Source organism: Plecotus auritus (assembly GCF_963455305.1).
Source record: "Plecotus auritus genome assembly, chromosome: 5".
Taxonomy (NCBI): domain Eukaryota; kingdom Metazoa; phylum Chordata; class Mammalia; order Chiroptera; family Vespertilionidae; genus Plecotus; species Plecotus auritus.
In genome coordinates this window covers 53,361,429-53,387,590 of record NC_137776.1, presented here as the reverse complement: position 1 = coordinate 53,387,590, position 26,162 = coordinate 53,361,429, and the positions used below count along the sequence as shown (strand labels likewise).

The window sequence follows — 26,162 nt, the reverse complement described above, 5'->3', positions numbered from 1 at the left end:
GTGAAAATTGTAATTTCAACCAATGCAAAGACTTTATGCCAAAGTGAAATGTCACTTTGACCTCTGTTATACTAAATTAAAATCTGAAGCTTAAATGTATAAATCACACCAAAATATTCTACAGTTACAGCAAGCTTATTCTTTCAAAGCATAAACAGTTATAGAAAGCCAAACCATACTCTTTTAAAGTTTCAAAAAAGGCACTTACGCAAATGTGATGACTGTAAAGTCGAGCCAGTTCCATGGGTCCCGAAGGAAAGTGAAATCCTCTAAACAGAAGCCCCTGGCAATAATTTTTATAAGTGACTCAAAAGTATATATTCCAGTGAAGGTGTACCTGGAGATAAGTATCCAGAAAAAATTGATAAAGTAATATATTTTCATAACATGTCAATTTTTTATCACCCTATCAGTGGAATAGGTGAATATTACAAAAGGAATCTAAGCAGGTTGATATTATTTTCATGTAAATAAAACATAGCCCTTACTTTAAGTTCAATTCCCTAACACATGAAGAGTGTCCTGAGAGCAGAGTGAGAAATACATGCTGTATAAAGTCTAGCTAGGTACTGTCTGAAATGTCTTAGTATTGACATTAATGCATAAAGCCCCCTGAGAATTATCTAGTACATTCATGTGATGGAGTGGCCAATCCATAATATTGCAGAAGCATAAAATGATTTTTCTTCCGAAAGTAAAAAACTCAGTTTCAATCATGTTTTATGAATGAAAAACATTGACAAATTAGCAAGTCTTTATTTCTCTCTTTCCATAAGACAGGTTAACTTACTTGCAAAAAGAATTTTGTTAACAACAAAGTAGATAATTCCAGAGTCATAATTTAGAATGAAATATGAGGCTAACTCAGAAACTTGGATGTTTCCAAGGTTTAAATCTTTTACTCAGAAGTTGAAGAATAAAATCACAAAAACTAGGATGACTAAAGACCTGTGGACCTCACATGTCAATGTCAATACTTTAGGCATTCTTTGTATATAATGTTTTTTCTTCATAATCTTGTCCCTTTTATGATTGGCTCCAATCTGGAACTGTCTAAGAACTGAAAAAGATCTTGGGAATAGCTCTGGGCTATTGTTTTAAGGGTCAACAGCCATGGAGTAATAGTGGTCACAACATGGGTAGAATGAGCACCTATCACAGATCTGAACCCTCTACTCTCAAATGTATTCCAGAACAGAGCCCACAAATGTAGTTAGTAATGTTTCTGTTTTCTGAAAATGCTATTCGTTCACCACAGTTGGTTTAGTCCTCAGTCTATTGAATTTTCAAGTTTTAAAATCCCAACTGTTGGGGTATTTTTTCCGCAAATTTTTTGGTGAAACCAATACAGGCCTGACCTGAATAGGATGTGCCTGATGGAAGGGGAAACTTTGTGAGCTCAACAATGTCTTCTGATGGCATGTGTAACCTGCCCCTATAAATTTGTAACTCACTGAATTCATCTGAAATTTACCTGGGACCCAGTCCTACTATATTGGCTCTTTTTTGCAATTGTTTTCACCACACTTGCTTTGACCACTCTAGATCCTAAAGGAAAAATGGTAAGTTTCCAAGAATGATGGGCTCCTGGTATCCACCAAGTACACATGAAGGAGAGATATTAGGCCAACCCCAGCAGATCTATGGGTCAATGAGTATCATCTTCCTGCTTTGTAATTGTGCCTAGAAATGCCTTTAATAAACATGCTCTTTGGTTTTATTTAGAAGGTACATTAAGACATAGTTTTAAAATCCTAACTATACATATGTATATCTATGTCTATATATATATATATATATACCTAACATACATATATAGTCACATAGTAGGTGGTTTAAAATATAAGTTGAACTTACTCTACATTCTTTGTCCATTCAGGAGGGTTACTCATTGTCATAAACACACAGTTGGTCAAAATAGTGCACATAATTAGCATGCTGAATAATGTGGGTTATTGTTAAGGAACACACACAAAAAAATACAAATCCATGTATTATATAAAACTAACATTGAAAAGCTTAAACTGAATTTTAGCCAGAGCTCATGAAAAATACACCATGGACAAGTTACCTAATCTCTTTAAAGTTCAGTTTTGTCATTGGTAAAATGTAGTAATAATATCACCCTCACAGAGTAATGATATAGATTAAATGAGATCATGTACAAGAAAGCTTTATATAAGGACAAAATGTTGCTTTTGCTACTATTACTAAATGAAATTATTTACCCCCCAGAGAACTTTAGAGGGAAAACTATGTGCAATCTGGAGTCATAGAGCAGAGAGATTGACTATTTCAGGTGATTAAAATAGTAAGTTGTTAAAGAGGGCACATATCTGCAATATTGTAATTTCTGAAATAAATGTTACTTAATAGAGTTCAACACATTTAAAAATTTATGTACAAAGTGCAGCATGGTGCTAGGTGTTGGGTTGCTCTGTTTTGACTGAATTAACTATAGCAGCCATGGATATGATTAAAAGTGAATATTCTTCCAGGACTTAACATGTTGTGAATATAATTAAAATTTAGCCTAAAAGTGGTCTTGGGCAAGTCACTCAGTCTCAGTTTGAGGTGCAGATTAAATGAGTTAATGTGTGTGATATGGTAAGTATTAGCTAAAACAAATGACTAAAAAAGACCTAGAAAAACAAATATTGTAATCACTCTATTTTAGACATCAGGAAAATAAGGCCTAAAGCATAGAGAAATTAGATAACTCAGCCGAGGACTAGAACACAAATTTTCTGCCTTCATATTCAATATTCTTTCTACTACAGTTTATTGCCAAAACAAAAATTTTCCATTAAGTGAAAAAAAGAAGTTTTCATCAAATGACCACATGATGGCACTAGAAACAAAAACTAGGATATGGAAACCATACCCATAAAAATGCTGAACATATGATTTTCATATTTCAAATCTTCTAATTTTAACAATAACATATTTATATCACTGAGGATTTTCTTGTTATCAGTTTAAAAATAGAATGGTCTTTTAAGTTTTATACTTTTTTAAAGAACCAGGTTGTATGAGTTTATGATCATTATGTAAGTATTTCTATTTTTCTTATTGCCAAAGCCATCAAATGAAACATAATCAGAAATTAAGTTTTTGCTAATGAATATGAACAGATGAAGTTATTTGTAAAGTCCTTCTTTTTCTTTAACACCATGGGAATCACATTGCCACATCCCTAAAGACCATTTGGAAATATAATCTAAGCTTCTTTTATTAACTTCTGTAGTCTTTACTAAGCAATCAGTTTTGCTTGGTAGTAATAATTCTATGACTTAAATTGGAAATTCAGCCAGTATTCCTGTAATTCCTTCACAGAATTCATTAGGAAAGTTCAAGAATTAGCTAAGTATTCATCAAGCCTTCTGACCCTCTTTCATAGAAAATATGCTTAAAGGTTTATTTTAAGGTAAACTAAAATGCTCTTTATTATAGATATGTCTAAACTTGGCTATGGAATTAGATTTCTTTAATATCATTGCTGCATATTCCTGATCATTATAAACTGTGTACAAATATAGTAAAGAGTATTATAGTTATCTTACACTAGATTTGTAGGACTTAACACATACAAGTATTATTAGAAAGGTATATGTAGATATATAATGTTAAGACTGTAAGTTTCAGTGACATCTATGTGACTAATACACTTCAAGAATAAAGCTTATAAAAGAAGAATAAGGCTTATATGACAAAAGTAGATACAAAATTAGAGTGACAAAAGCCATAAAATAAGTGTCCTAACTTAATTTTATATTTAGCTACAAAGCACTTATAGATTATGTAAAAATAGTTAATATTGATTACTTGAAAAGGATATGAATGTACCAAAATCTTAATAGCTATTTTCCTAAGAGGATTGAAGGGAGTTAAAATGTACAGGGCAGAGGTGGCACTGAACCGGAAGATGGCCTTCCCTTTATTCAATACTATAAAAGTCTGTAAGATAGGAACACAACATAGAAGTATAAAAGTATAAACCATTTAAACTCTATTGTCTACTTTCTATTATCTGTCACAATGAATCTTCCAATGTTACAACTTTTGATGTGCACCATGAAGACAATCTGCCCCTGGATTTCTTCTTAACAGAGAGGGCATCCAAAGGCATCACTTACCTTTTACCCCATGCTTCCCTGCAATTTCATCACATAAGACATTTGCCAAGGGAATTTATTTTCTTAATATTTTAAACATCTGAGTTAAATGAATGTCTTAAATGGGTGGATATTTCATTTTATTCTGAAAATCGTAAGACACTACATTCCTTTATAGGGATTTCAGCTTTTCCAATTCAAATATCTTGAAAAGTAACTCTGTAGAATGCAACATCACTCAACAAAATATTTAAAACATAACTTTTTTAACATTTATGCTTATAAAATGAATATAACTCTATTGGTAATAGGAAATAAAAACAGTCACCATCAAACACACTTTTGGGTTAGATGGATATAATCCAATAATTGATTTTTGAAGGCCAAGTTCCCTGGAGAGTATCTGTTGACCAAGAGTGCTAAATTCTGTACTGGGATTTCTGAATTAGCTGACACATTGAATTATAATCCCAATTGACTGCCTATCTCCTGTAGTGCTTTCTTAGCACAGAGGAGTAGCTCAGAGCCTCTGTAGAACCTGGAATCCATAAATGTGAAAGAAACTGCATTCCAAAAATTAGGTCTAGAAAGCAATTAGCAGTGTGCAGGAAAAAAAGCAGCAACCTACAATAGCATGTGAAAGATTCTGATTCAGTGTTTCTTAAGATGCTTACTTACAATCAGACAGAGTTGGGGATGGGGGAAGCCATTTTCTCTGTGAAGAATATTTTATAGGAAGAGAACTTCATAACTTTTTAATTAAAATTCACCAATTCTTTAAAAGTTGTGGGTTTTTGCCTCAATCATATTATGACATAGCAAGCATTTACTATATTTACTTTCTACTAAGAATCTTTGATAAGTGTTTACATGCTTCATTAAGTCTTCAGGTCATTCATTGATAGATTTCTCATTTCTTTTTCCCTCTAAATTCAAGCAGAGCAATCATTCCAAAAGGTTCACTGAGTTTCTGTTTGAAAGTAGCACTTCCTGTCTGGTATGAGTGGAATGCCCTGAATCAGGGCTGTGAAAGTGTAGTCTTCCCACTGGTGCTGGTGTCCAAGTCATTGCTGGACTGGGACAACATAGTGACAATGAGTGCTTAGAAACTTGTAAGTCAATTTGACACACTAATTTCATCAGTTGAATGCAGTAATAAAAAGGCGGTGTATTTCATGGGTTTGTTTTTCAATTTTCTAGTACTTAATTTAATTGTATTTTATAGAAGAATGGTGACCTCACCTCTACAACAGAGAGTTTGAGAAGCATTGCTCTAACTTTAACTTTGACCCTCTATTTCCTTTTTATTCTTTGAAGGTCTCTGGTTCAGAATACAAGGAAAACTATATACCAAGTCCATTGTAGGAGCGGAGAGTTTCACCTATATTTACTGGAGAAGCAATCACCCTGTCTACAATACTTAGCTCCCCCCCGCCTTTTTTTTTTTTAATTCATTCAATGCTCCTGTCCCTAAATGAATTTCTGAGTTCATCATAAAATGTGAACAGACTTGTGCAATGCAAATGCCTTTGCCCTAAGGATTACATGCTCACAAAGACACAAAAGGCCCACAGTGAGCTAATCAGGACTGAGTATGGCCCACCTTGCAAACCTACAGCATATGTTTCCTTTTCCTAAAAACATGTTAAGTACAACCTGACAAAAATATTGGGGGCTAGGAATGAGAGAGCCAACAAAAATATAACTTAGCATATATATTTTAAAACTAAGAATCTCCTGCCCAGCCTGTATGGCTCAGTGGTTGAGCGTCGACCTATGAACCAGATCATGGTTGGATTCCTGGTCAGAGCACGTGCCTCGGTTGCAGGCTTGATCCCCGGTATGGGGCATGCAGGAGGCAGTTGATCGATGATTTTCTCATCATTGATGTTTCTCTCTCTCCCTCTCCCTTCGTCTCTGAAATAAATAAAAATATTTTTTTAAAAAGATTCTCCTTATATCAAATAATATTATAAACTAATTTTGAAATAGATACTAGCAATTCAAAGATATAATGAAGAAGTTACAACTCATAGGTAGCCTAACACATGGGCTTGAGGGTAAGAGGGATGATGATGGTACTGAATGTAGCTCAGTGGACAAGGAAAAATCACCTGGCTCATTCTGAGGACCATGCGCATAAGAGGTCACCTGTGATTTTGGCTATGTGTACCTTCCAGCCCAAAGGAAGAAGGAAGTAGATAGTTAAAGGGGTGATAAAGCAATCAGTGAAGTTGTAGAGGCCAAAAGAGGGGGTAGAGAAGAGAAAGAAAAATTCTGCCTTGAGAACTAAAACAAAAAGGAGCAAAACTCAGAAACTAAGCAGAGAGGAGCCCCCAAAGGCAGTAAAAATGGCTGGAACCATTAACGTGAATAGAACGAAGGCCATTGCACCCCTGATGCTGATAAGTAATGCTAAAGCTAAAAGTGCTTTCACATGGAGGAGTCCATACTTTGTCACAAAAGTTAAAGGCAAAGGGACATAACTCTCAATTGTTCCAGCCTTAGTTGGAAACTTTCACTGATTTTAGGTTGTATTCCCTTTATCCTATATAATTAAAGCCTAATATGCTAAGTGTCCAGTCGTCTGGTCTGCCGTTCAACCAATGAAAGTGTAATATGTTAATGATATGCTAAGGCTGCTCAACCATTCACTATGATGTGCACTGTCCACCAGGGGGCAGACTCTCTGACCGGTAGGTTAGCTTGCTGCTGGGGTCTGAGCGAGATGGGCTGGACATGCCTTGGAGCCCTCCCACAGCCCCTGCCTGGCTAGCCAACCTCCCGCGTCTCTCCCTGGCCCCGATTGTGTGCTGGTGGGGTCCCTCAGCCTGGCCTGCACCCTCTCACAATCCAGGCTGAGGGACAAACCCCCGCCCCCAAGTACGAATTTCATGCACCGGGCCTCTAGTTTGTTTATACAATTCAAATAATATGTGGAAGATAATTATTTTTAACAATATTTACAAGAAATATATGTACATTGTGTAAGTGCTTGCAATTGGAATTTATAATAATATTAATGAAGTTTACTGTACAAAAATGTTTATTCTGTTTTAATTTTTCACAAGACATAGAGATGGCCAAGGCATCCTTGCTAGGACTCCTCTGCTTTTCTCAGGTTGAAACATATATAGTTACCAAAAAACTTCATAAATGTCACTTTAAAATGTTTATGGGTTTATTTTAAATAGCCTTCCAATAAAGCAAACTTATAGAGCAATCCAATATATAGAATCTTAAATGTGTTACCATTTTTATGCCAGTAAGTTCCATTTAGACCTGCAAATTTACTGTTTGCAACTGATTTTTTATTTCCTCATCTCTGTATCTATCCTCCTTATAGTTGTTTGCATAGCCAAGAAGTTAAACATTTCATTTACAAGTTTCAAGAATGAATGGGGCTTAGATACATGGTTCTTCAAATAATGGTATTAATAGTATTGAAGGGAGAATAGAGTCAGAAGGGAACACTTTATTTACAACTAAAGTAAATCTAGAATTTTCAAACATATAGATAGGTAATTGCCCTCCCCATTTAACAAATAAGAAAAGGCTCAAAATGGGAAGAATTCAGACTAGCCAAGATGTTATGTACCTCAAGTTGTATAAACAAATACAGGGTGGGGGCAAAAGTAGGTTTATAGTTGTAAGTATTCAAAACAGTTTATTCTTGTGTTATTACTTATTAAGTACTAGAGGCCCGGTACATGAAATTTGTGCACGGGGGGGGGGGGGGGTGGTGTCCCTCAGCCCAGCATGCACCCTCTCCAATCTGGGACCCCTCCAGGGATGTCCGACTGCCCATTTGGGCCCTATCCCATTAGGATCGGGCCTAAACGGGCAGTTGGACATCCCTCTCACAATCCAGGACTGCTGGCTCCTAACTGTTTGCCTGCCTGCCTTCCTGATTGCCCCTAACTGCTTCTGCCTGCCAGCCTGATCACCCCCTAACCACTCCCCTGCCAGCCTGATTGCCCCTAACTGCCCTTCCCTGCAGGCCTGGTCACCCCTAACTGCCCTCCCCTGCAGGCCTGGTCTCCCCCAACTTCCCTCCTCTGCCAGCCTGGTTACCCCTAACTGCCTTCCCCTGCTGGCCTGATCGCCCACAACCGCCCTTCCTTGCAGGCCTGGTCTCTCCCAACTGCCCTCCCCTGCTGGCCATCTTGTGGTGGCCATCTTGTGTCCACATGGGGGCAGCCATCTTGTGTGTTGGAGTGATGGTCAATTTGCATATTATTCTTTTATTAGATAGGATAGAGGCCTGGTGCATGGGTGGGGGCCGGCTGGTTTGCCCTGAAGGGTGTCCTGGATCAGGGTGGGGGTTCCCTTGGGGTGTGGGGTGGCCTGGGCGAGGGGCCTGTGGTGGTCTGCAGGCTGGCCATGCCCCCCAGCAACCCAAGTGGAGGCCCTGGTATCTGGGATTTATTTATCTTCTATAATTGAAACTTTGTAGCCTGGAGCGGAAGCCAGGGCCGGCCAGGAAGCTTGGCTTCCTCCATTGCTGGGGAAACCCAAGCCTTCTGCTCACTCAGTGGCCACATCCATCTTGGTTGGGTTAATTTGCATACTTGCTCCTGATTGGCTGGTGGGTGTGGCTGGTGGGCATAGCAGAGGTACGGTCAATTTGCATGTTTCTCTTTTATTAGTGTAGATTGTGCTATTTTCTATATGAATAACTGTAAAGCTACTTTTGCCCCACCCTGAATGTTTTGTTTAAGCAAATCAAGATTTACCAACTGTTCAACTGAGTGTGAATTTTTACATTTTCCCCTCAAATTTTTATTGTGGTAAACTACATAACATAAAATTTACCATCTTAACCATGTCTAAACATACCGCTCAGTGTTGACTTTTTTTTCACACAATGTATTGGATGGCTTATTACAGTTAAGTATCTTGACATCCTTTAAATCTAAATTAGTTCTATAAAAAATACATTAAAACAACTCAAGATACATTCTTTTTGTCTGAAGTCACTTCAATACAAAAGGAAAAGTTCAAAATTTGTGGTGGAAGAGAAAAGGCTGATCCAATAGCATCTACCTTGAAACAGGCTGTAGGGAATTCATGAAATCAGTTTAATGTGAAAAATTTTGTGCTTGGGAACAAATTTCAAAACATAGCAGTTTGATTGAATTAGAAAAAATGAATTCTATATATAAAATACCACCATAAAGATATATTTGTAGAAACTCTTTATATCCTATACTGCCACCTCTGCCGCTGCCCCTGCCCACCTCTGCCAGGGCCCCTGCCTGCTGCAGCTTTGTCCAGAAGGAAGGATGTCCAAATGGACATCCAGTCTAATTAGCATATTACGCTTTTATTATTATAGGTAATAAAAGCGTAATATACTAAGTGTCCAGCTGTTCAACCATTCGACCAGTTGCTATGATGCACACTGACCACAAGAGGGCAGATGCTCCGACCGGTAGGTTAGCTTCCTGCTGGGGTCCAGATGATCGGGACTGGGTGAGACAGGCCAGACATGCCTTGGAGCCTTCCTCTGGTCCCTCCCTGGCCTGATCATGCACTGGTGGGGTCCCTCGGCCTGGCCTGTGCCCTCTCGCAATCTGGGACCCCTCAGGGGATGTCTAGAGAGCAAGTTTCAGCTCGATCCCTGCAGGCCAGCCTGAGGGACCCCACTGGTGCACAAATCCATGCATTGGGCTTCTAGTATTAGATATTGGTCAAGTTTTCCCACTTATCTCTTAATGTATAGTTACATTTATTGAGCCCCTGTATAATAAGCTATTAATAAGTATGAGCATTGCAGATACCTGGAAAGTAGCATGAAACTAGTTTTAGGTTCAACTTTTAATTTAACTGATTTCATTGTAAAAAATGTATTTTGTTTAGCACAACACTTGCAAAGCTCTGTGTTATGGCTTATAGAGGAAGCAAAGATACACACATCATACCTCAAGAAGCTTATAAACTAGTAAATGCTCAACTGTCTCTACTAATAGAAGAAAGTCCAAAAGATAAAGTGAAGGTTTTCCTAGACTAGAGCTGCCCAATAGAAACATTATGTGAACTATAAATCTGAGCCACATATGTGATTTTAAATATTCTAGTTCCATGTTTTTAAAAAGTAAAAAGAAGCAGATGAAATTCCACTTAATAATGCTTTCTTTTTAAAATATATATTTTTTATTGATTTCAGAGAGGAAGAGAGAGGGAGAGAGAGATATAAACATCAACGATGATGAGAGAGAATCATTGATTGGCTGCCTCCTGCACACCCCCTACTGGGGATCGAGCCTTCAACCCAGGCATGTGCCCTTGACCAGAATTGAATCTGGGACCCTTCAGTCCACAGGCCGACGCTCTATCCACTGAGCCAAATCAGCCAGGGCAATAATGCTTTCTTTAATCCACTATTTCCAACGCGTTACCGTTTAGGAATGAAATCAATATTTAAACTATTGAGATATTTTACATCCTTTTTCATACAATCCTGTCTTCAAAGTCTAGACTCACCGCACTTTCTGTACAATAATCACATGTGGCTAATGTCTACTCTGTTGGGCAGCACAGACCTAGACGTAAACCATTCGTTGTACTGCGAGGTCCTCTTCAGCAAGACTGCCATGTAAAATATCATTTCTGACTTTAAAGACAAACCAAGAAAAATAGGTAAACACCCCCAGTCAAATCGGTCATCAGCAGCTTAATAATCTATAAAGAAACATTAGAAAAATATAAGTAGGCTTTGTTGGAACTTATGTGGTTTTTAAGAGTGCAGACTCTGGAGTTGGGTGCCAGGTTCAAAATCTGGCTCTGGTGCCTTCCAGCAGGGAGATCCTAAACAACTTACTTGACTTTCTCGTGACTCACTTGCCTGTTTTGAAAAATGTGAATAAGAATATTTAGCTTATAAAGGTATTGTGATTTCAATTCAGTAGAGATTCTCATGCTTAGTATCCTGAATTAAAAAAAAAAAATAACTCAGACCCTAGCTGTTTTGGCTTAGTGGAAGGGTCCTGGGTTTGATTCTAGTAAAGGGCATGTACCTTAGTTGCAGGTCCTGGTTGGGCCACGTGTGGGAGGCAACCAATCAATGTGTCTCTCTCTCTCTGTTTCTCCCCCTCCCTTCCACTCTTTCTAAGAATCAATGGGAAAATATCCTTAGGTGAGGATTAACAAAAAAAATAATAATAATAATATTAACTCAGGTGATTGTGCAATAGCAGGGCTGTGAATCTGTTTTGGTTAACTAGTGATCTTTTAAATTGCTCAAATTATCAATAATTATGTTGTACACATGGATTAATTAGCAAAAGCTATAAGTAACAGAGAAAGCTTAGCAATGATCATGGACAATAGAAAATGCAGAATACACTATTGGTTATTAAGTTCATGCCTCCACTTCAAAATTTAAAACAAGCAATTTTCAACTTTTAACATACATTGTGTTCCAAAAATGTGTTTGGAAGTCAATTGTTTAGGACTTTGAACATATTTTCCCACAACAGAGTACTAGGTTGGGCTGCAAGGTACACCTCTCTTCCCTTGATGATGCCCTGGCATTGGCACTAGGAGAATTCCCTTGCTCTATCTTCTGCCAAAAGTGAGATCAAACTTTTTCCAGCTCCAGGCTGCTGGCTTAAGAAGAGGCTCCAGCAGGGAGGGGTAGAATGGGTCCTGGCAGGAGGAGAGATGCTTCAGAGGTTTGGGGGTAGAGAACTGCTTGGAGAAGTCAAGAGATTCCTATTATTGCATATCTCCAGGGACATTTCTCATCCTGAGGAAATTCATGGCATCTGGTCTCACCTACTTCCCTGCCTATTTGTTATAACCTGTGGATTTAGGCCAAGATTTCCCTCCTTCTCTGGCTCCCGGAGGGATGGGAAGGTCTCTCACAGGTTCTCTACCTGACCCTGAAGTGAGCATGCGATATTAAAATAACTTGTTTCTTCCCTAGTCTCATTCTGCTTTTCCCTTTAGTCTAGGGATAATCAACCTAAAGAACAACCTGTGGCATTTGCCTGCTGGGGCCCTCAAAGCTTTAATACACAACCTTTACCTAATTACACATTGGTCTTTAAGCCAGCAATTACAATCACAGTGTTCATGGAGGCTAGGTAGCAAGGGGTGTCTGCCAATTTTTGGTATGCAAATCAGAAATCCTAAACATGCATGAGTATGTGTGTGTGTATGTGAGTGTGTGTGTGTGTGTAAGAGTGGGCATGTGTATAATCTACAGATTTATTCATCTCTGAAACTAATTCAAAATTTTAAGCAATATTGCATGAGTCAACAAAACATATATCTGAGCTCAATGCTTCACAGACAGTTATTTTCTTTGCTGTAAGCTCCTGCAAAGGAGAAGAATTTGTATGTAGAGAAGAGTCTGTAAAATTGTTGTCCCTGGCCTGTAGCTGGGGGAAATGGGGGGGCGGGGGTAGAGCCAGTGGAGGAGACGACCCATCGGAGGTGCCATCTGGGCTCTCATCAGCCATGGGTGGGGACACCTCTGCCTCTACACAGACAGAGAAAAAAACTACAACCGCAGGTGAAATGATAAAATCTGGGGATCAAACCTTTCTTAGCTCTGTATCTTATCCCATACGGTGGGTGTGGTATACTTTTACTTGTGCAGTTAACTTTTCATTGACTGGAAAAAAACAATTTGAGGCTCAGTTTTAGTGCAGACTTGGTGAGAACTTTATGTCAATTTCTGCATCTGAATGGAGAGGATTATAGTAGTACTAACCTCAGACTTCTTTTGAGTATGAATGAAATACAACTTGTGAATGCCCTTAAGTTCTAAAGTACCATAGAAGGATAAGGATTAAAAGATTCAAAGTGTGTGTCTGTCTGGCTTTCAAGTATATACACATATGGACACATGTTTCTGAAAGCAGTGCCACTTTTCACATTGGAACTTTTTTGTTCAATAACTTTCCTCCCAAATTCCATATTTAGGAAACAATGCCATTAGCTTGTTCCCTCTGATACTTAAATGTTACACTTCCAAAATAGATTCCGATCCTACCCATTATTCTCCATCTTCATTGTCAAAAATCTAGACCAAGTGTCCAGACGACTCCTAACTTGATCTTCTAAAATGTAAAGTGGCCCAGCTTGCGTGGCTCAGTGGTGGAGTGTCGATCTATGCACCCTCCCCCTGCTCTAGGCTGTCAATGTAAGAACTTATAATAATTTTGTTTGAGCCCGGCTGGCCTGGCTCAGTAGTTGAGTGTCGACCTATGAACCAGGAGGTCATGGTTTGATTCCTAGTCAGAGTATATGCCCAGGTTGTGGGATCAATCCCCAGTGTGGGACTTGCAGGCAGCAGCCAATCAGTGATTCTCTCTCATCATTGATGTTTCTATCCTTCTCTTCCTCTCCCTTCTCTCTGAAATCAATAAAAATATGTTTAAAATGTAAAGTGGACCATGTTACTCCTCTACCCAAAGCTTTCTGATAATTCATTTTGCCCTTAAACTTCAAACTCTTTCAGATGTACAAAAAGGGGCCTTTTGCCTGGCCCCAGGCCCACATCCCAACCTCATCCTATTCTCTTCTCAGTACAGTTCAGCTCCATTACACATCCTCTGATAGACTGTTCTCTTTCTCTAGAAGATGCTTCTTTCTCTTCTCCTTTCTATCCCTCAGATCCCAATTTGAATGCCATTTCTTTACAGAGGCACACAATTGAAGTGTCCCGAATCTGTCCTTTTTGAAAAATAAGGTGCTTATCAGACAACTAGAATCTGGTGGGAAATGTAATTATCTACTTATTTTAGAAGCCAATGCAGACCCAATGAGTCTCTAAGATTTTAGTTTTTGCAAAGGCAAGGGATGCTCCTGATGGAGGAAAAATAGTGAGCGACAAGTCAGCTTTGGGAAATACTGCCAGCCTGGAAGAAAAGGAGTACAACCAGCAAAGTGGCATGGATAGAGGGTCAGGAAAAGCAGTAACAGGCTTATTTAGATTCTGTCACTGGTTTATCTTTTCCACTGGTATCATTACTACAAGTGCAGACCCAAAGTGGCATGGCAATGGCCTATGGAAGCGGAGAGATCAGGTTAAATCTAGTCTCTCTTACTTAATATCTTTGTGATCTTAGGAAATTACTTCACCTCAGTTGCATTATTTTTAAATACAGACAAAAGCTATCTTGGGAGGACATGTGTTTTAAATAAGAACTATATGTACCCTGATACATTTTGTATAGAATACAGAGCTCTAGTTTTTGCTGCCTCACATACCTTCTTTAATAGTCCTTATCTCTTCCTTTTAGAAAAACCACTGCCCCATGTCTGCCCTTGTGGCTTCTGATGAGCTGACTCACCCCTTGGCAACACAGGTGAACATGTGACACTGCTCTGGCTAAGGAGACCATCACAAACCCTTGGCCATGTGACCTAATTAGAACCAATTCCAGGGCTTTTGTTAGAGCTTTTTTTTTTTTTTTTTTTTTTAATATATTTTATTGATTTTTTACAGAGAGGAAGGGAGAGGGACAGAGAGTTAGAAACATTGATGAGAGAGAAACATCGATCAGCTGCCTCCTGCACACTCCCTACTAGGGATGTGCCCGCAACCAAGGTACATGCCCTTGACAGGAATCGAACCTGGGACCCTTGAGTCCGCAGGCCGACGCTCTATCCACTGAGCTAAACCAGTTAGAGCTGTTAGAGCTTTTGAAGAGAGTTCCTTTTCTTGGAGTTACTAAGCTGTAGAATGTTAGGTTAGTGCTACTGGTGGCTATTTTTGCCATCATGTGGGAAGGGCCAGCCTACCAATGCAGCTAGCTTGGGTGAAAATAGAATCCAAAATGGAAAAGGACTGTATCCTGATGATGATGTTGTAGGTACTGGATCCTTCAATGTTAAAACCAGATTCTTTCTTTCTTTCTTTCTTTCTTTCTTTCTTTCTTTCTTTCTTTCTTTCTTTCTTTCTTTCTTTCTTTCTTCCTTCCTTCCTTCCTTCCTTCCTTCCTTCCTTCCTTCCTTCCTTCCTTCCTTCCTTCCCTCCCGCCCTCTCTTCTTTCTTTCTTTCTTTCTTTCTTTCTTTCTTTCTTTCTTTCTTCTTCCTTTTTTTAAAAAAAAACTAGTTTCTGATACATTTTGGTCACTTTGACTTGAAGGGTCTCTTACTAACATTGCAGGTACTCAATAAAGCCTAACCATTATTTAATTACCAATATCATCATCTTGGGATTTTTTCTGAGACAGAGGCTTAGAGGTGACAAACAAGGGGCTTAAGGAAAAAATCATGGGTGGGGAGGAGAAAGAGTTGAAAGTCAATTATACTGTGTTAGATGTAAGGGAGATACTGGGTGACTGGTAATTTGAGAAGAGCTAGTAATATGCAAAAAAAATTGTAAATCGGGGACTATCCATATGATAATTTATGGAATCATAATCTTTTAATTATTATATACTTTTCTGATTTATTATTAAATTATTTTTTCAAGAAAAAAATGCCCTAAACCCAATTAAAAACAAAGTAAATAATTTTCTCTACCCAATATAATAGCTAAAAATTCCTGTAGCAATAACGACCAGGCATGAATTTAAAATAGCAAATTCATGGAGGCCTGATAAAGAAGGAATATGCACCATTTAAATTTTTTTATTATTTTTAATTTTTAATATATTTTTATTGATTTCAGAGAGGAAGGAAGAGGGGGAGAGAGAGATAGAAACATCAATGATGAGAGAGAATCATTGATCGGCTGCCTCCTGCACATCCCCCACTGGGGATCGAGTCCATAACCCAGGCATGTGCCCTTGACCAGAATTGAACCTGGGACCCTTCAGTCTGCAGGCCGACACTATCCACCCAGCCAAACTGGCTAGGGCTATGCACCTTTTAAAAATGAGTTGATAAAAAGAGAGAATATGTTGTTTTTATATGGTCCATGAGACATTTTTAAAGGACAAATTTCTACATTCCATAATTAACAAACTTATCCATTCTCACTACAGATCTAAAATACCTCATTTTATTGTCAGTACACTGTCACACTGTCAAAAGGATATTTCCTCCCATGGTGCTAGTGAGTCATCTGTAATTTTAAGAACATGTGAAGGGAGAAGTTTTCTGAAATAAAGAGTGGGTGAAGAATTTGAATGCATAGCCAAATGGTACAAAATCAACCCAAGCTATGAAAAGTAACTGTGAGAAAAAAAATCCCATAAGGGGGAAAAAAAAGGTGAGTTCACAAGCTCAAATGTGCCTTGCCACACAACTACAGTAAATAAGCAAATAAAAGAAATCGAACCTTGAATGATATTCTGAAGAACACTGGACCAGAGCTCACTGGTATGGGGAATTCTATGACAGCATTCTGATAGCACTCTTTTTTCTTTAGTTCTTACCTTGGACTTCTGAAGGCTTAAAACATCTGAGGGTCTGGAAAGTTCCTAATGTTTCCACGCACCAGGAATGCTCATGAGATGGTTGCTATGATTTCTTCAGTTGCTACTACAGTGTCACTGATCATGGATTAAACTACTTTAAAAATTTTAGTAAAATTTTTAACATTATGTAATTTGCACACTTTAAACTGGAGCAAAGAAAATAAAAATATGTGGGCATATGCCATCTGGAAATACACCATCAGCAGTGACAATTCCATAAGCTCACTGAAATTGTCTTTGTAGAAGATGACAGAGAGCTTAGTGTCATTTCTATTTCTTACACAATACATTCCATATATGCTACATATATGTAATTTAATCAAACGTATAAAAGAAAGAATAGATTCTGCAACCGTTTTTATACTAGTATTGCTTTGTTTATTCTACCTTTTATTAAGAAAGAAACTAGAAACTGTATATAGATAAGAATGACACCTTAATTATTGCACTTGAAAAATCTTGGGAAAGTCACTGGCCTAACTGAGGTTTGCATATTCCAACTCACTCAGGCAATACAATCCACATCCTCAATATCATTAATAGGGGGAAATCTCATTCTAAGAAGCATTTTCTCTAGTGACATTCCCACAATTAGACCCTATAGCTATGCCAGAGGACTGTGCATGTGTATTGCATTGTTTTAATGATGATCACTCTCCCAATCTCAGGTATTCAAGTCACTAAAATAAAATTAGTCATCAAATATCAAAAGAAAAATTTATTATGTTTAAAAGGTTATTATTTTGCTAAGCATTCAAACCTTAATCATAGCAAACAAATTCAGAATTTAAGATTATTCCTTCATATGAAATAATACAATTATGAAAGAAAATTTAAGACTAGAAAACTGTATAGGCATCTAGAGAAAGTTTTAAAACATGAAAATTCAAAATAGTGAAATTTCAAACACATAACTCAGTCAGGTATCCTAAATATACCATATTGGTTTTAAAGGACTTGTAAGAAGTTTCATTTGCATTGCTTTGAATGACTTACATTTGAAGACTCATTTGATGTCAGCTCAATGTTAAAGCAATGGAAGTGTCTTACCTTGGAGAAAACTCCTTCCTGATAACAATATTTTTCTTATCAGGTTGTTCTACTTGCTCACTGTGATTTGTCCCAAAATGCCAAAATATTTTTCCTTCCTCACACAATGTGCATTTGAAGATAAGGATAGAAGATGTTAATGGCAAGTTTGAATGTGAACCTAACAAAGTTTATAAGGGTTACATCAGCACAAGAATCTGGCTGACTTAGTCATTCCATCAGAGTTGGTCTTTCACACTCAGTTTTAAGACAGTTCTTTTTAGTATTAAAAAGGGTTTGCATAATTTTGTTTTCCATCTGCCTTTATATCCTTTACTAGAGGACCAGTGCATGAAAATTCGTGTACTCGGGGGGAGGGTCCCTCAGCCCGGCCTGCACCCTCACGCAGTCCAGGACTCCTCAGGGGATGTCCCCCTGCAGGCTTAGACCCGCTCCCCAGGTGATCGGGCCTAAGCTGGCAGTCAGACATCCCTCTGGCAGCCTGGGAACCCTCGGGGGATGTCCAACCAACAGCTTAAGCCGGCTCCCGCCACTGCTGCTGCACTTGCAGCCTTCAGCCCGGCTTGTGGCTGAGTGGAACTCCCCCTGTGGGAGTGCATTGACCAGCAGGGGGCAGCTCCTACATTGAGCGTCTGCCCCCTGGTGGTCAGTGCACGTCATAGAGACTAGTCATTCTTGGTCATTCTGCTGTTAGGGTCAATTTGCAATCCTTTTATTATATAGGATTATATGTCACTCATTATGAACTAATAATTTTATTTTGGGGCATCCTCTCAAGATAACAAATGTTATCAGTGTGAAAACTAATTTAAGCAGGAGTGGGGAACCGTTTTTTTGCCAAGGGCCATTTGGATATTTTTTAACATCATTTGCATCATATAAAATTATCAACTTAAAAATTAGCCTGCTACCTTTGGTCAAACATTTAATTAACTCACCCCCTCATACCTTGGCAAGACCAGACCAAATGATTTCTCGGGCCTTACACAGCCCACAGGCCGAGCATTCCCCACCCCTGATTTAAACGGAAATATTAATTAGATTATCTGATTTTCACATGAAGAGTATCTGCTTTTGTCAAACTGCATTAGTTTGGTCTTTATCAAAACATTCATTTGAAAAAGAAAAAAAAAGTTCATTTGTCGTTTCACAAGTAAGGATATAGCATATGAGCTGGGATGCTAGATTCCAGCCCTGTTTTATGAAGACCCTGTGTAGCTTTAACAATTTTTAGAAGGTATTTACTACTGGAGAGATGGCGGCTGGGTGTCTTAGAGTGGCAAAAGGCCTTCTGGGGATATAGCCCCCTAACCCAGTGGTCGGCAAACTGCGGCTCTGTTGACTGAGTTTGCCGACCACTGCCTTAGGGAAAAACACTTAAAAAACATTTTAATAATGTACTAATGTCTTTAACCTGAAGTCAAAACGTCTGGGTAAGGGTAATGCCTTACAGCAGTGGTTGGCAAACTCATTAGTCAACAGAGCGGCAAACCGCGGCTCGCGAGCCGCATGTGGCTCGCGAGCCGCAGTTTGCCGACCACTGCCCTAACCCATAATTTGAACAGACTGAATATATCCAATATCTACAAATAAACTAACACACTCTATGGGGTGAATAAATTTCTGTCTAGAACACAGCAGAGTCATTACCTCAATAACGAAGTACTTTTCAATAAGTTAAAATGTTTAAATAATTTGATTATCTGCATTTTTACTTTTCTCATACAAATAAACCCCTCCTAGTTTGTTTAATTTGGGCTTTAGCATTTCAGGTGACTAATTAAATTATATTCCAAAGGACTGATTTAATGATAAAGTGCAACTTTTCTTATAATTTGAAAGGCAGTTAGGAAATGGATAATCTCTTACCTACTAAGATTTGGCAATATTATAAGTAATGTTAAATAGAGAAAAATAAAATCTTTGGAAAATGATTATCTTTTCCTTTAATGTAAAATGGGCAAATGCTTGTTAAAAAGTGTGTTACACTTAAACCAGCTATATCCTGAAACTTAAAAGAAAAAAACACAAACACAGTGCTAATAATCCTTTGGTGAGGGTTTTTTTGTTTGTTTTTTGTTTTTTTGTTTTTTATCTCTGGAACTATAGCAATGAGAAGTGATTTACAAGACTGTCTCAAATCCACATATTAAAATTGCCAAACTTATGCATTTGACAAAGGCTAATTTCATGTTATTAAGAACTATGTCAGCAACAAACAGAGCCTAGTGTATTTTAAGGTCCATGTCCAACTCAAATATTTCATTTGCTTAATCACAATCTTTGTGCCTTACCCTTCCACCAAGAGTTCAACAGTATATTGTGTCAGATGAAAAAGATAAAAATATGTTGCAATCCAAAATCAATAAAATAATCATTTTTTATTTTATCTTTTTTTGTAGGCTCTTCTTGGTTTTGTGAAATCATCTATCTATCTATCTATCTATCTATCTATCTATCTATCTATCTATAAAATAGAGAAATATGCTAACTAACCAGGACGCCATAATGGGTCAACCAGACAGGAGGAGGTTGTGCACGCAGCATCAGGGGCAGGGCGGCAGGGGACTCCGCGCACCTACGCTGGGGGAGGGCCTGATCAGCAGTGGCTGGGGCTGCTTCAAGGGCCGAGAGAGAGGCAGGGCCAGACCAGCAACTCGAGAGTGGGCGGTGACACGCTGGGCTCCTAGTGGTCTTAATAAAAGATTGGGTGCTTAATACAAGGTACTTATTTCAAGCATGGATACAGAAAATGGAGGCATTAAAATATCATTACACGTTCTTCAGAATACTATATTTTTGTTAATTCTTATCAATATAAATATATTTTTACAAAAAATTGAATAATTTTTTAAATTGGAGCTTATATAGAAATGTTCCAGAAATTAACTGATTTATTTATAACATGGTTTAGAAATTGAAAACACTTGTGGCATCAAATTTTGTTCCATAAGAAATTAATAATAATATTTTTGAAGTCTTTATAATGTGATAATTCCAGAATTTTCAAGTACAGAAAACATAAAATTTTATAGTAAATATGATCTTGGGGTAGAAATGTTTAGTTCATTAAATTAGCTGCCTATAACTTAAATTTGTTATTAGGTATTTGTGGTGGTGCATTTGGGACAGCTCCGTCGGTTATGATATATTCATTTCTCACATATGTGCATAAACACATGCAAACATTTTTTATTTCTTAAACAGAAGAGTACTTAAGACTGTGCTAATTCAGCCTGTGTTGGTGCTACAACCATCCAAGGTATGCAGTAGGCAATTCGCAGCAAAACGTGCCTGATAAAAAACACTCACTTTTTTATTGATGTAGTACGGGTCCAGGTCCTCCAAAGGTTCTGACACCATCCCTGGAGGAATGTCTCCATAAATAAAAGGAAGGTTCCTTCCAGCTTCCAAGTCACTGTTTGGCTTTGGGCCATTTTCATCATCATCTTTCTTGTCTGGTTTGGGATTCTTAGCTTTTTCTTCTGCAATGCGCCTTTCAATAGCCGCAAGAGATTCTCTGGTGAAGAAGTTGAAGCTGTCAGGTCCTGGTGGTACAAGCACTGTTTGCTCCATCTTGTCATCCTGCACATTTTAATCACCATTTACTCCACATATGAAAGTTCTAAAAAAAAAAAAAAAGAATGTTGATATTTAAGGAGATTAAGAGAAGACAATATATATAAACTCTTGCATTAAACACTAGAGTATTGAAATTGTTTCCAATTAAATTGAAAATTAATTATTAAATGTGAATCTTTTTTGTAGTAAGAACATTTAATGTTAGATCTACCATTTTAACAAAGTTTTTAAGTGTGTAAGACAGTATTGTTAACTATAGGCATGAAATTGAACAGCAGACTTTTAGCACTTATTCCAGTTACTTCAGGAGTGAAAAAAAAAAATCACTAATTGGTCTTAAATGAGAGCTTTCTTTTCAGTAAACCCTAATATACTAGAGTCCTTGATATAAAATGGGAACATATGTAGACCTGAATAGAAACTCCCTATTTTTCTCTCCACAGGTCCTGGTAACCACCATTCTACTCTCTGCTTCTTTGACCATGGCTTAACAGACATGGTTTCTATCTAGCGTTTTATTAAGTGTACCAACCTTGTTTATTCAGTCTTATGCTTTGCAGATACAGGAACTGTGCCATAAGCTAAGAAAGTCATTCAAGTCTAGCCTTAATTGAAGTACATTTGGCTAAATACCACTATGTCCCTAATGGGCTGTTCACTCTGTAAGACGCAGAAATGAGGATGTAGCCCCATAGAGACAATGGTTAGTTCATCAACAGGATGTCTCTGAGAGGATATAAAACTCAGTCCTCTAGTGCCTGGCCAGTGTGGCTCAGTGGTTGAACATCGACCCATGCCCCGGAAGGTCACAGTTGGATTCCAGGTTGGGGCACATGCTCAAGTTGCTGGCTCTATCCCTGATGGGGGGCATGCAGGAGGCATCCAGTCAATAATTCTCTCTCATCATTGATGTCTCTCTCTCTCTCTTTCTTTCCCTTCCTCCCTTAAATCAATGAAAATATATTTTTAAAAAGTCCAACCCTCTTGTCCTGATAAGTGGCCTCTGGCCAAGGTGGTCAGAACAGTTTGCTGCAACCAGCCTTAATGACCAATCAGGTTGTTCTGATTGGGTCTTCATCTATTCTGAGATTTGAGACAACTAAAACTATGATCTGTTCATGTCATTAGCCATGTTGAGGTTGTCGTACTTGAACACATACAGAAAGAGACAATTAAAGACTGGACAAATGTCATTGATATGACTAAGAATGACAGAAAGACTAACCAGAAAGAAAGTTCTAGATTGGGTCATGGTGGAAGATAGCTAAAGTTGCTGGAGACAGCAGGGTTCTCGTATTTCAGGGGAAAAAATGACCAGAAAGAAGACAGGATACCACGAGCTCAATAGGAACTGAATTATTTTTCTTCACTAAAGCAATAATAATATTCTTGCTGATACTATAGTCCTATAGTGCTATAGTCCTATTATGAGAACCTGAGGCAAAACTCTCAACTCCAGATAGCAGAGTCAGACCTGATCTGTTGCCAGAGGCCAAATCCCAAATGTATTATTTTCAGGCATATTTAATATGAGCTCAAATTTCACAGGTATTCCTGAGCCAAAACTTCCCAGAGCCTATGCTACTGCTTGGCCACAAGGTTTATTTGGATACTGCATTAACTCATTAAGGTCAGCAAGCTATGATACGGTTAATTGCATCTTTTGTATATAGGAATTGCAATAAGATTGTAGCTGTAACTGATCTTTGACAAAGGGACAAAGGCAATATAAAAGAGCAAACATAGTCTTCTCCAAAAAATAGTGCTGGACAAAATGGACCTCCACATGATTTTATATATATACTAGAGGCCCGATGCACAAAATTCATGCAAGGGCCTTGGCCCTGGCTCCTGCCCACCTCCGCCACGGCCAAGGGCTACTGCCGCCTCTGCCGTGGCCCCCGCCCGCTGCGGCTTTGTCCGGAAGGAAGGACATCCAGAAGGATGTCTGGTCTAATTAGCATATAATGCTTTTATTATTATAGAATATATATGCACACACACATACCTAGACACAGTTCCCATCACTTTACAAAAATTAACTCAAAATTGATCACAGATCTAAAGGTAAATTTTAAAACTATGAAACTCCAACAAAATAAATTAGGATAAAATTCAGATGATCTTTGGTTTGGCAATGACTTTTTAATGAACACTGAAAGCACAATCTATTAAAGGAATAATTGATAAGCTAGACTTAATTAAAACTAAAAACATCTGCTCTGTGAAAGACAATATCAACTAAATAAAAAGACAATCCACAGAAAATATTTGCAAAACCAAAGCTGATAAAGGACTCTTATCCAAAATATACAAAGAACTCTTTTTAAAAATACATATATTTTATTGATTTTTTTACAGAGAGGAAGGGAGAGGGATAGAGAGTTAGAAACATCGATCAGCTGCCTCCTACACACACCCTACTGGGGATGTGCTAGCAACCAAGGTACCTGCCTTTGACCGGAATCGAACCCGGGACCCTTCAGTCCACAGGCCGATGCTCTATCCACTGAGCCAAACCGGTTAGGGCCAAGATATACAAAGAACTCTTAAAGCTCAACAATAAGAAAACAAAGAAATTAATTTAAAAATCAGGCCAAAGCCCTTAAAAATACCTTATCAAAGAAGACATACAGATGTTAAATATATGAAAAGATGCTCCACATCATATGACATCAGGGAAAAGCAAATTAAAACAACAATGAGATACCACTACATACCTAATAGAATGGCCAAAATCCAGAACACTGACACCACCACATGCTGACAGGGATGTGGCTCATTCACTGTTATTGGGAATGCAATACAGACACTGAATGTTACAGCCACTATTGAAGACAGTGTGGTATTTTCTTATAAATGAAAACTTACTCTTACCATACAATCCAGCAATTGCCCTCTTTGATATTTACCCAAATGAGCTGAAGACTTATGTCCTAAAAGACCTGCACATGGATGTTTATAGCAGCTGTATTCAAAATTGCCATAATTAGAAGCAACCAAGATGTCCTTCAGTAGATAAATGGATACAGGCAAGGGAATATTATTTAGTGCTAAAAAGGAATGAGCTATCAAGCTATGAAACCACATGAAGGAAAACAAATGCATATCCCTAAGTGGAAGAAGTCAATCAATCTGGAAAGGCTGCATACTGTCTGATTCCAACTCTATGACATTTGGAAAAAGGCAAAACTATGGACAGTAAAAAGATCAGTGGTTCCCAGGGATTGGGGGAGGGAAGGATGAATAGCTAAGTCACATGATCTTTGGTTTGGCAATGACTTTTTAATGGATTTTTAGAGTAGTGAAATTTTTCTGTATGATACTGTAATGGTGGATACAGGCCATTATATATTTCTCCAAACCCATAGAACATTCAATTCCAAGAGTGAACTCTAATGTAAATTATGAACTTTGAGTGATAATGATGTGTCATTGTAGGTTCATCGATATAACAAATGTGACATTCTGGTGTGCTGTGGATGGTGGATGGTGCTTTTGTGGGGCTGGGCATATATAGGAACTCTAATTCCTACTCAATTTTGCTATGAACCAAAAACAGTCTATTTTAAAGGGGAAAATACAATTGATGAAAATTTTATGAATAAAAAGAGGTTTTTTTAAAGTTTTGAATAAACTGAAAGAAAAGAAATATAAATGGATGAAAAAGCCCATCTTATTCTTGGATAGAAATACAATATAATAAAGATGTGAAACTCCCCTAAATTGATGAATGATTTAAATGTAGCCCCTAGAAAAATAACAAAAGATTTAGAACTATACAAACTTATTTGAAACTTCATATGGAAAATCAACCAAACAAAAATAACTAGAAAATTCTTAAAGTAAACTCTGACTTAAAATTCCTCTTTATTGTAGAAGCCATAGTAAATCAAAGTGTTTAAAATTTCCAAATAATAGATTAATATATTTTTTCCAATTATTTATTTAAGTTTAGTTTTATCACATTATAATCCAATAATATAGTTTATACCATTTCTGTTTGTAGAATTTATTGATATTTTCCTTTTGTCCTAACTGAGGTTGTTTTTTAAATGATTTCCCAGAACACAGAAAATAAGATTATTATTTGTTTTAAAAATATAGAGTTCAATATATTTCAATTCAATTTACCTTTTCTTTTTTTTTTTTTGACTTGGATAATTTTTTAGTTCTTATTTTTATTTTTTTAAAGACTTTATATAACTCTTCCTATTTATTTATTTATTTTTAGATTCTTTATTGTTTAAAGTATTACATACAGTACTACATATGTCTCCTTTTTTCCCCATTGACCTCTCCCCAGCCACCCCCACTCCCCAACATATGCCCTCACCCCCTCGTGTCTGTGTCCATTAATTTATCCTTTTTCTTATCTTACTCAGAGCTTCTATATCTGTACATATTTTTATTCTAATTGATTTATTATGAGTAGGTGAATTAAAGTCTATTTTTAATGTGTCCCTATTTATTTTCATAGTTTCTATACTTTTTGTTTTATAAATTTTAATGCTATGTTATCTGGAATGTAGATATTGCTTATGATTCAATCTTTGGAATAAACTAAACCTTTTACTACCTTACATAGTTCTTGTATCACTTTTTGTAATTTCTTTCCTCTAAAGACAACTCTGTCTATTACCATAAAATGACTTCTATTTTCTTCTCTTTGCATTTTTCTGGTATGTTTTGTCCATTTTTTTTGGTTTCATCTTTTCTATTTCACTGCTTTAGTGCTTTCATTCACATGTATATGTTTAGATTTTATATACATGGTCCTATATATTTAAATATATAGGACCATCGTGATCAATCTGTGCCTTTTAAGGGAGTGCCACATTGGAGATCATTGTCCATAAAGTTGTGTAGATGGAACAGAAACGTTTTACTAAAAGCCTATTTATTGTCCAGCAATAGTCCAATTGTGAAAGCCCTCTATGCAAATCTTCCTAATCACTGGCAATCAGTGCCATCTAGAGAAGTAAATAACCAGGAAGCTGGAAGAAAAGAATTTTACACTAGCAAATATGA

General features: G+C 37.5%; 1 protein-coding gene across 4 annotated transcripts in view; it reads right to left on the bottom strand.

Moving 5' to 3' along the window:
• Nucleotides 1–26,162, bottom strand: part of LOC308247756 (sodium channel protein type 1 subunit alpha) — a 129,861-nt gene that overhangs the window by 60,302 nt on the left and 43,397 nt on the right. For all 4 annotated transcript variants that reach the window (XM_080667270.1, XM_080667271.1, XM_080667269.1 and 1 more), the window contains 4 exons: nucleotides 20,862–21,174; nucleotides 3,840–3,957; nucleotides 1,858–1,948; nucleotides 209–337 (listed from right to left, as the gene is read on the bottom strand). In XM_080667270.1, coding sequence (XP_080523396.1) covers nucleotides 209–337; nucleotides 1,858–1,948; nucleotides 3,840–3,957; nucleotides 20,862–21,125 — 602 coding nt within the window. In that variant the 5' untranslated portion in view covers nucleotides 21,126–21,174. The remainder of the gene's footprint in view (nucleotides 1–208; nucleotides 338–1,857; nucleotides 1,949–3,839; nucleotides 3,958–20,861; nucleotides 21,175–26,162) is intronic.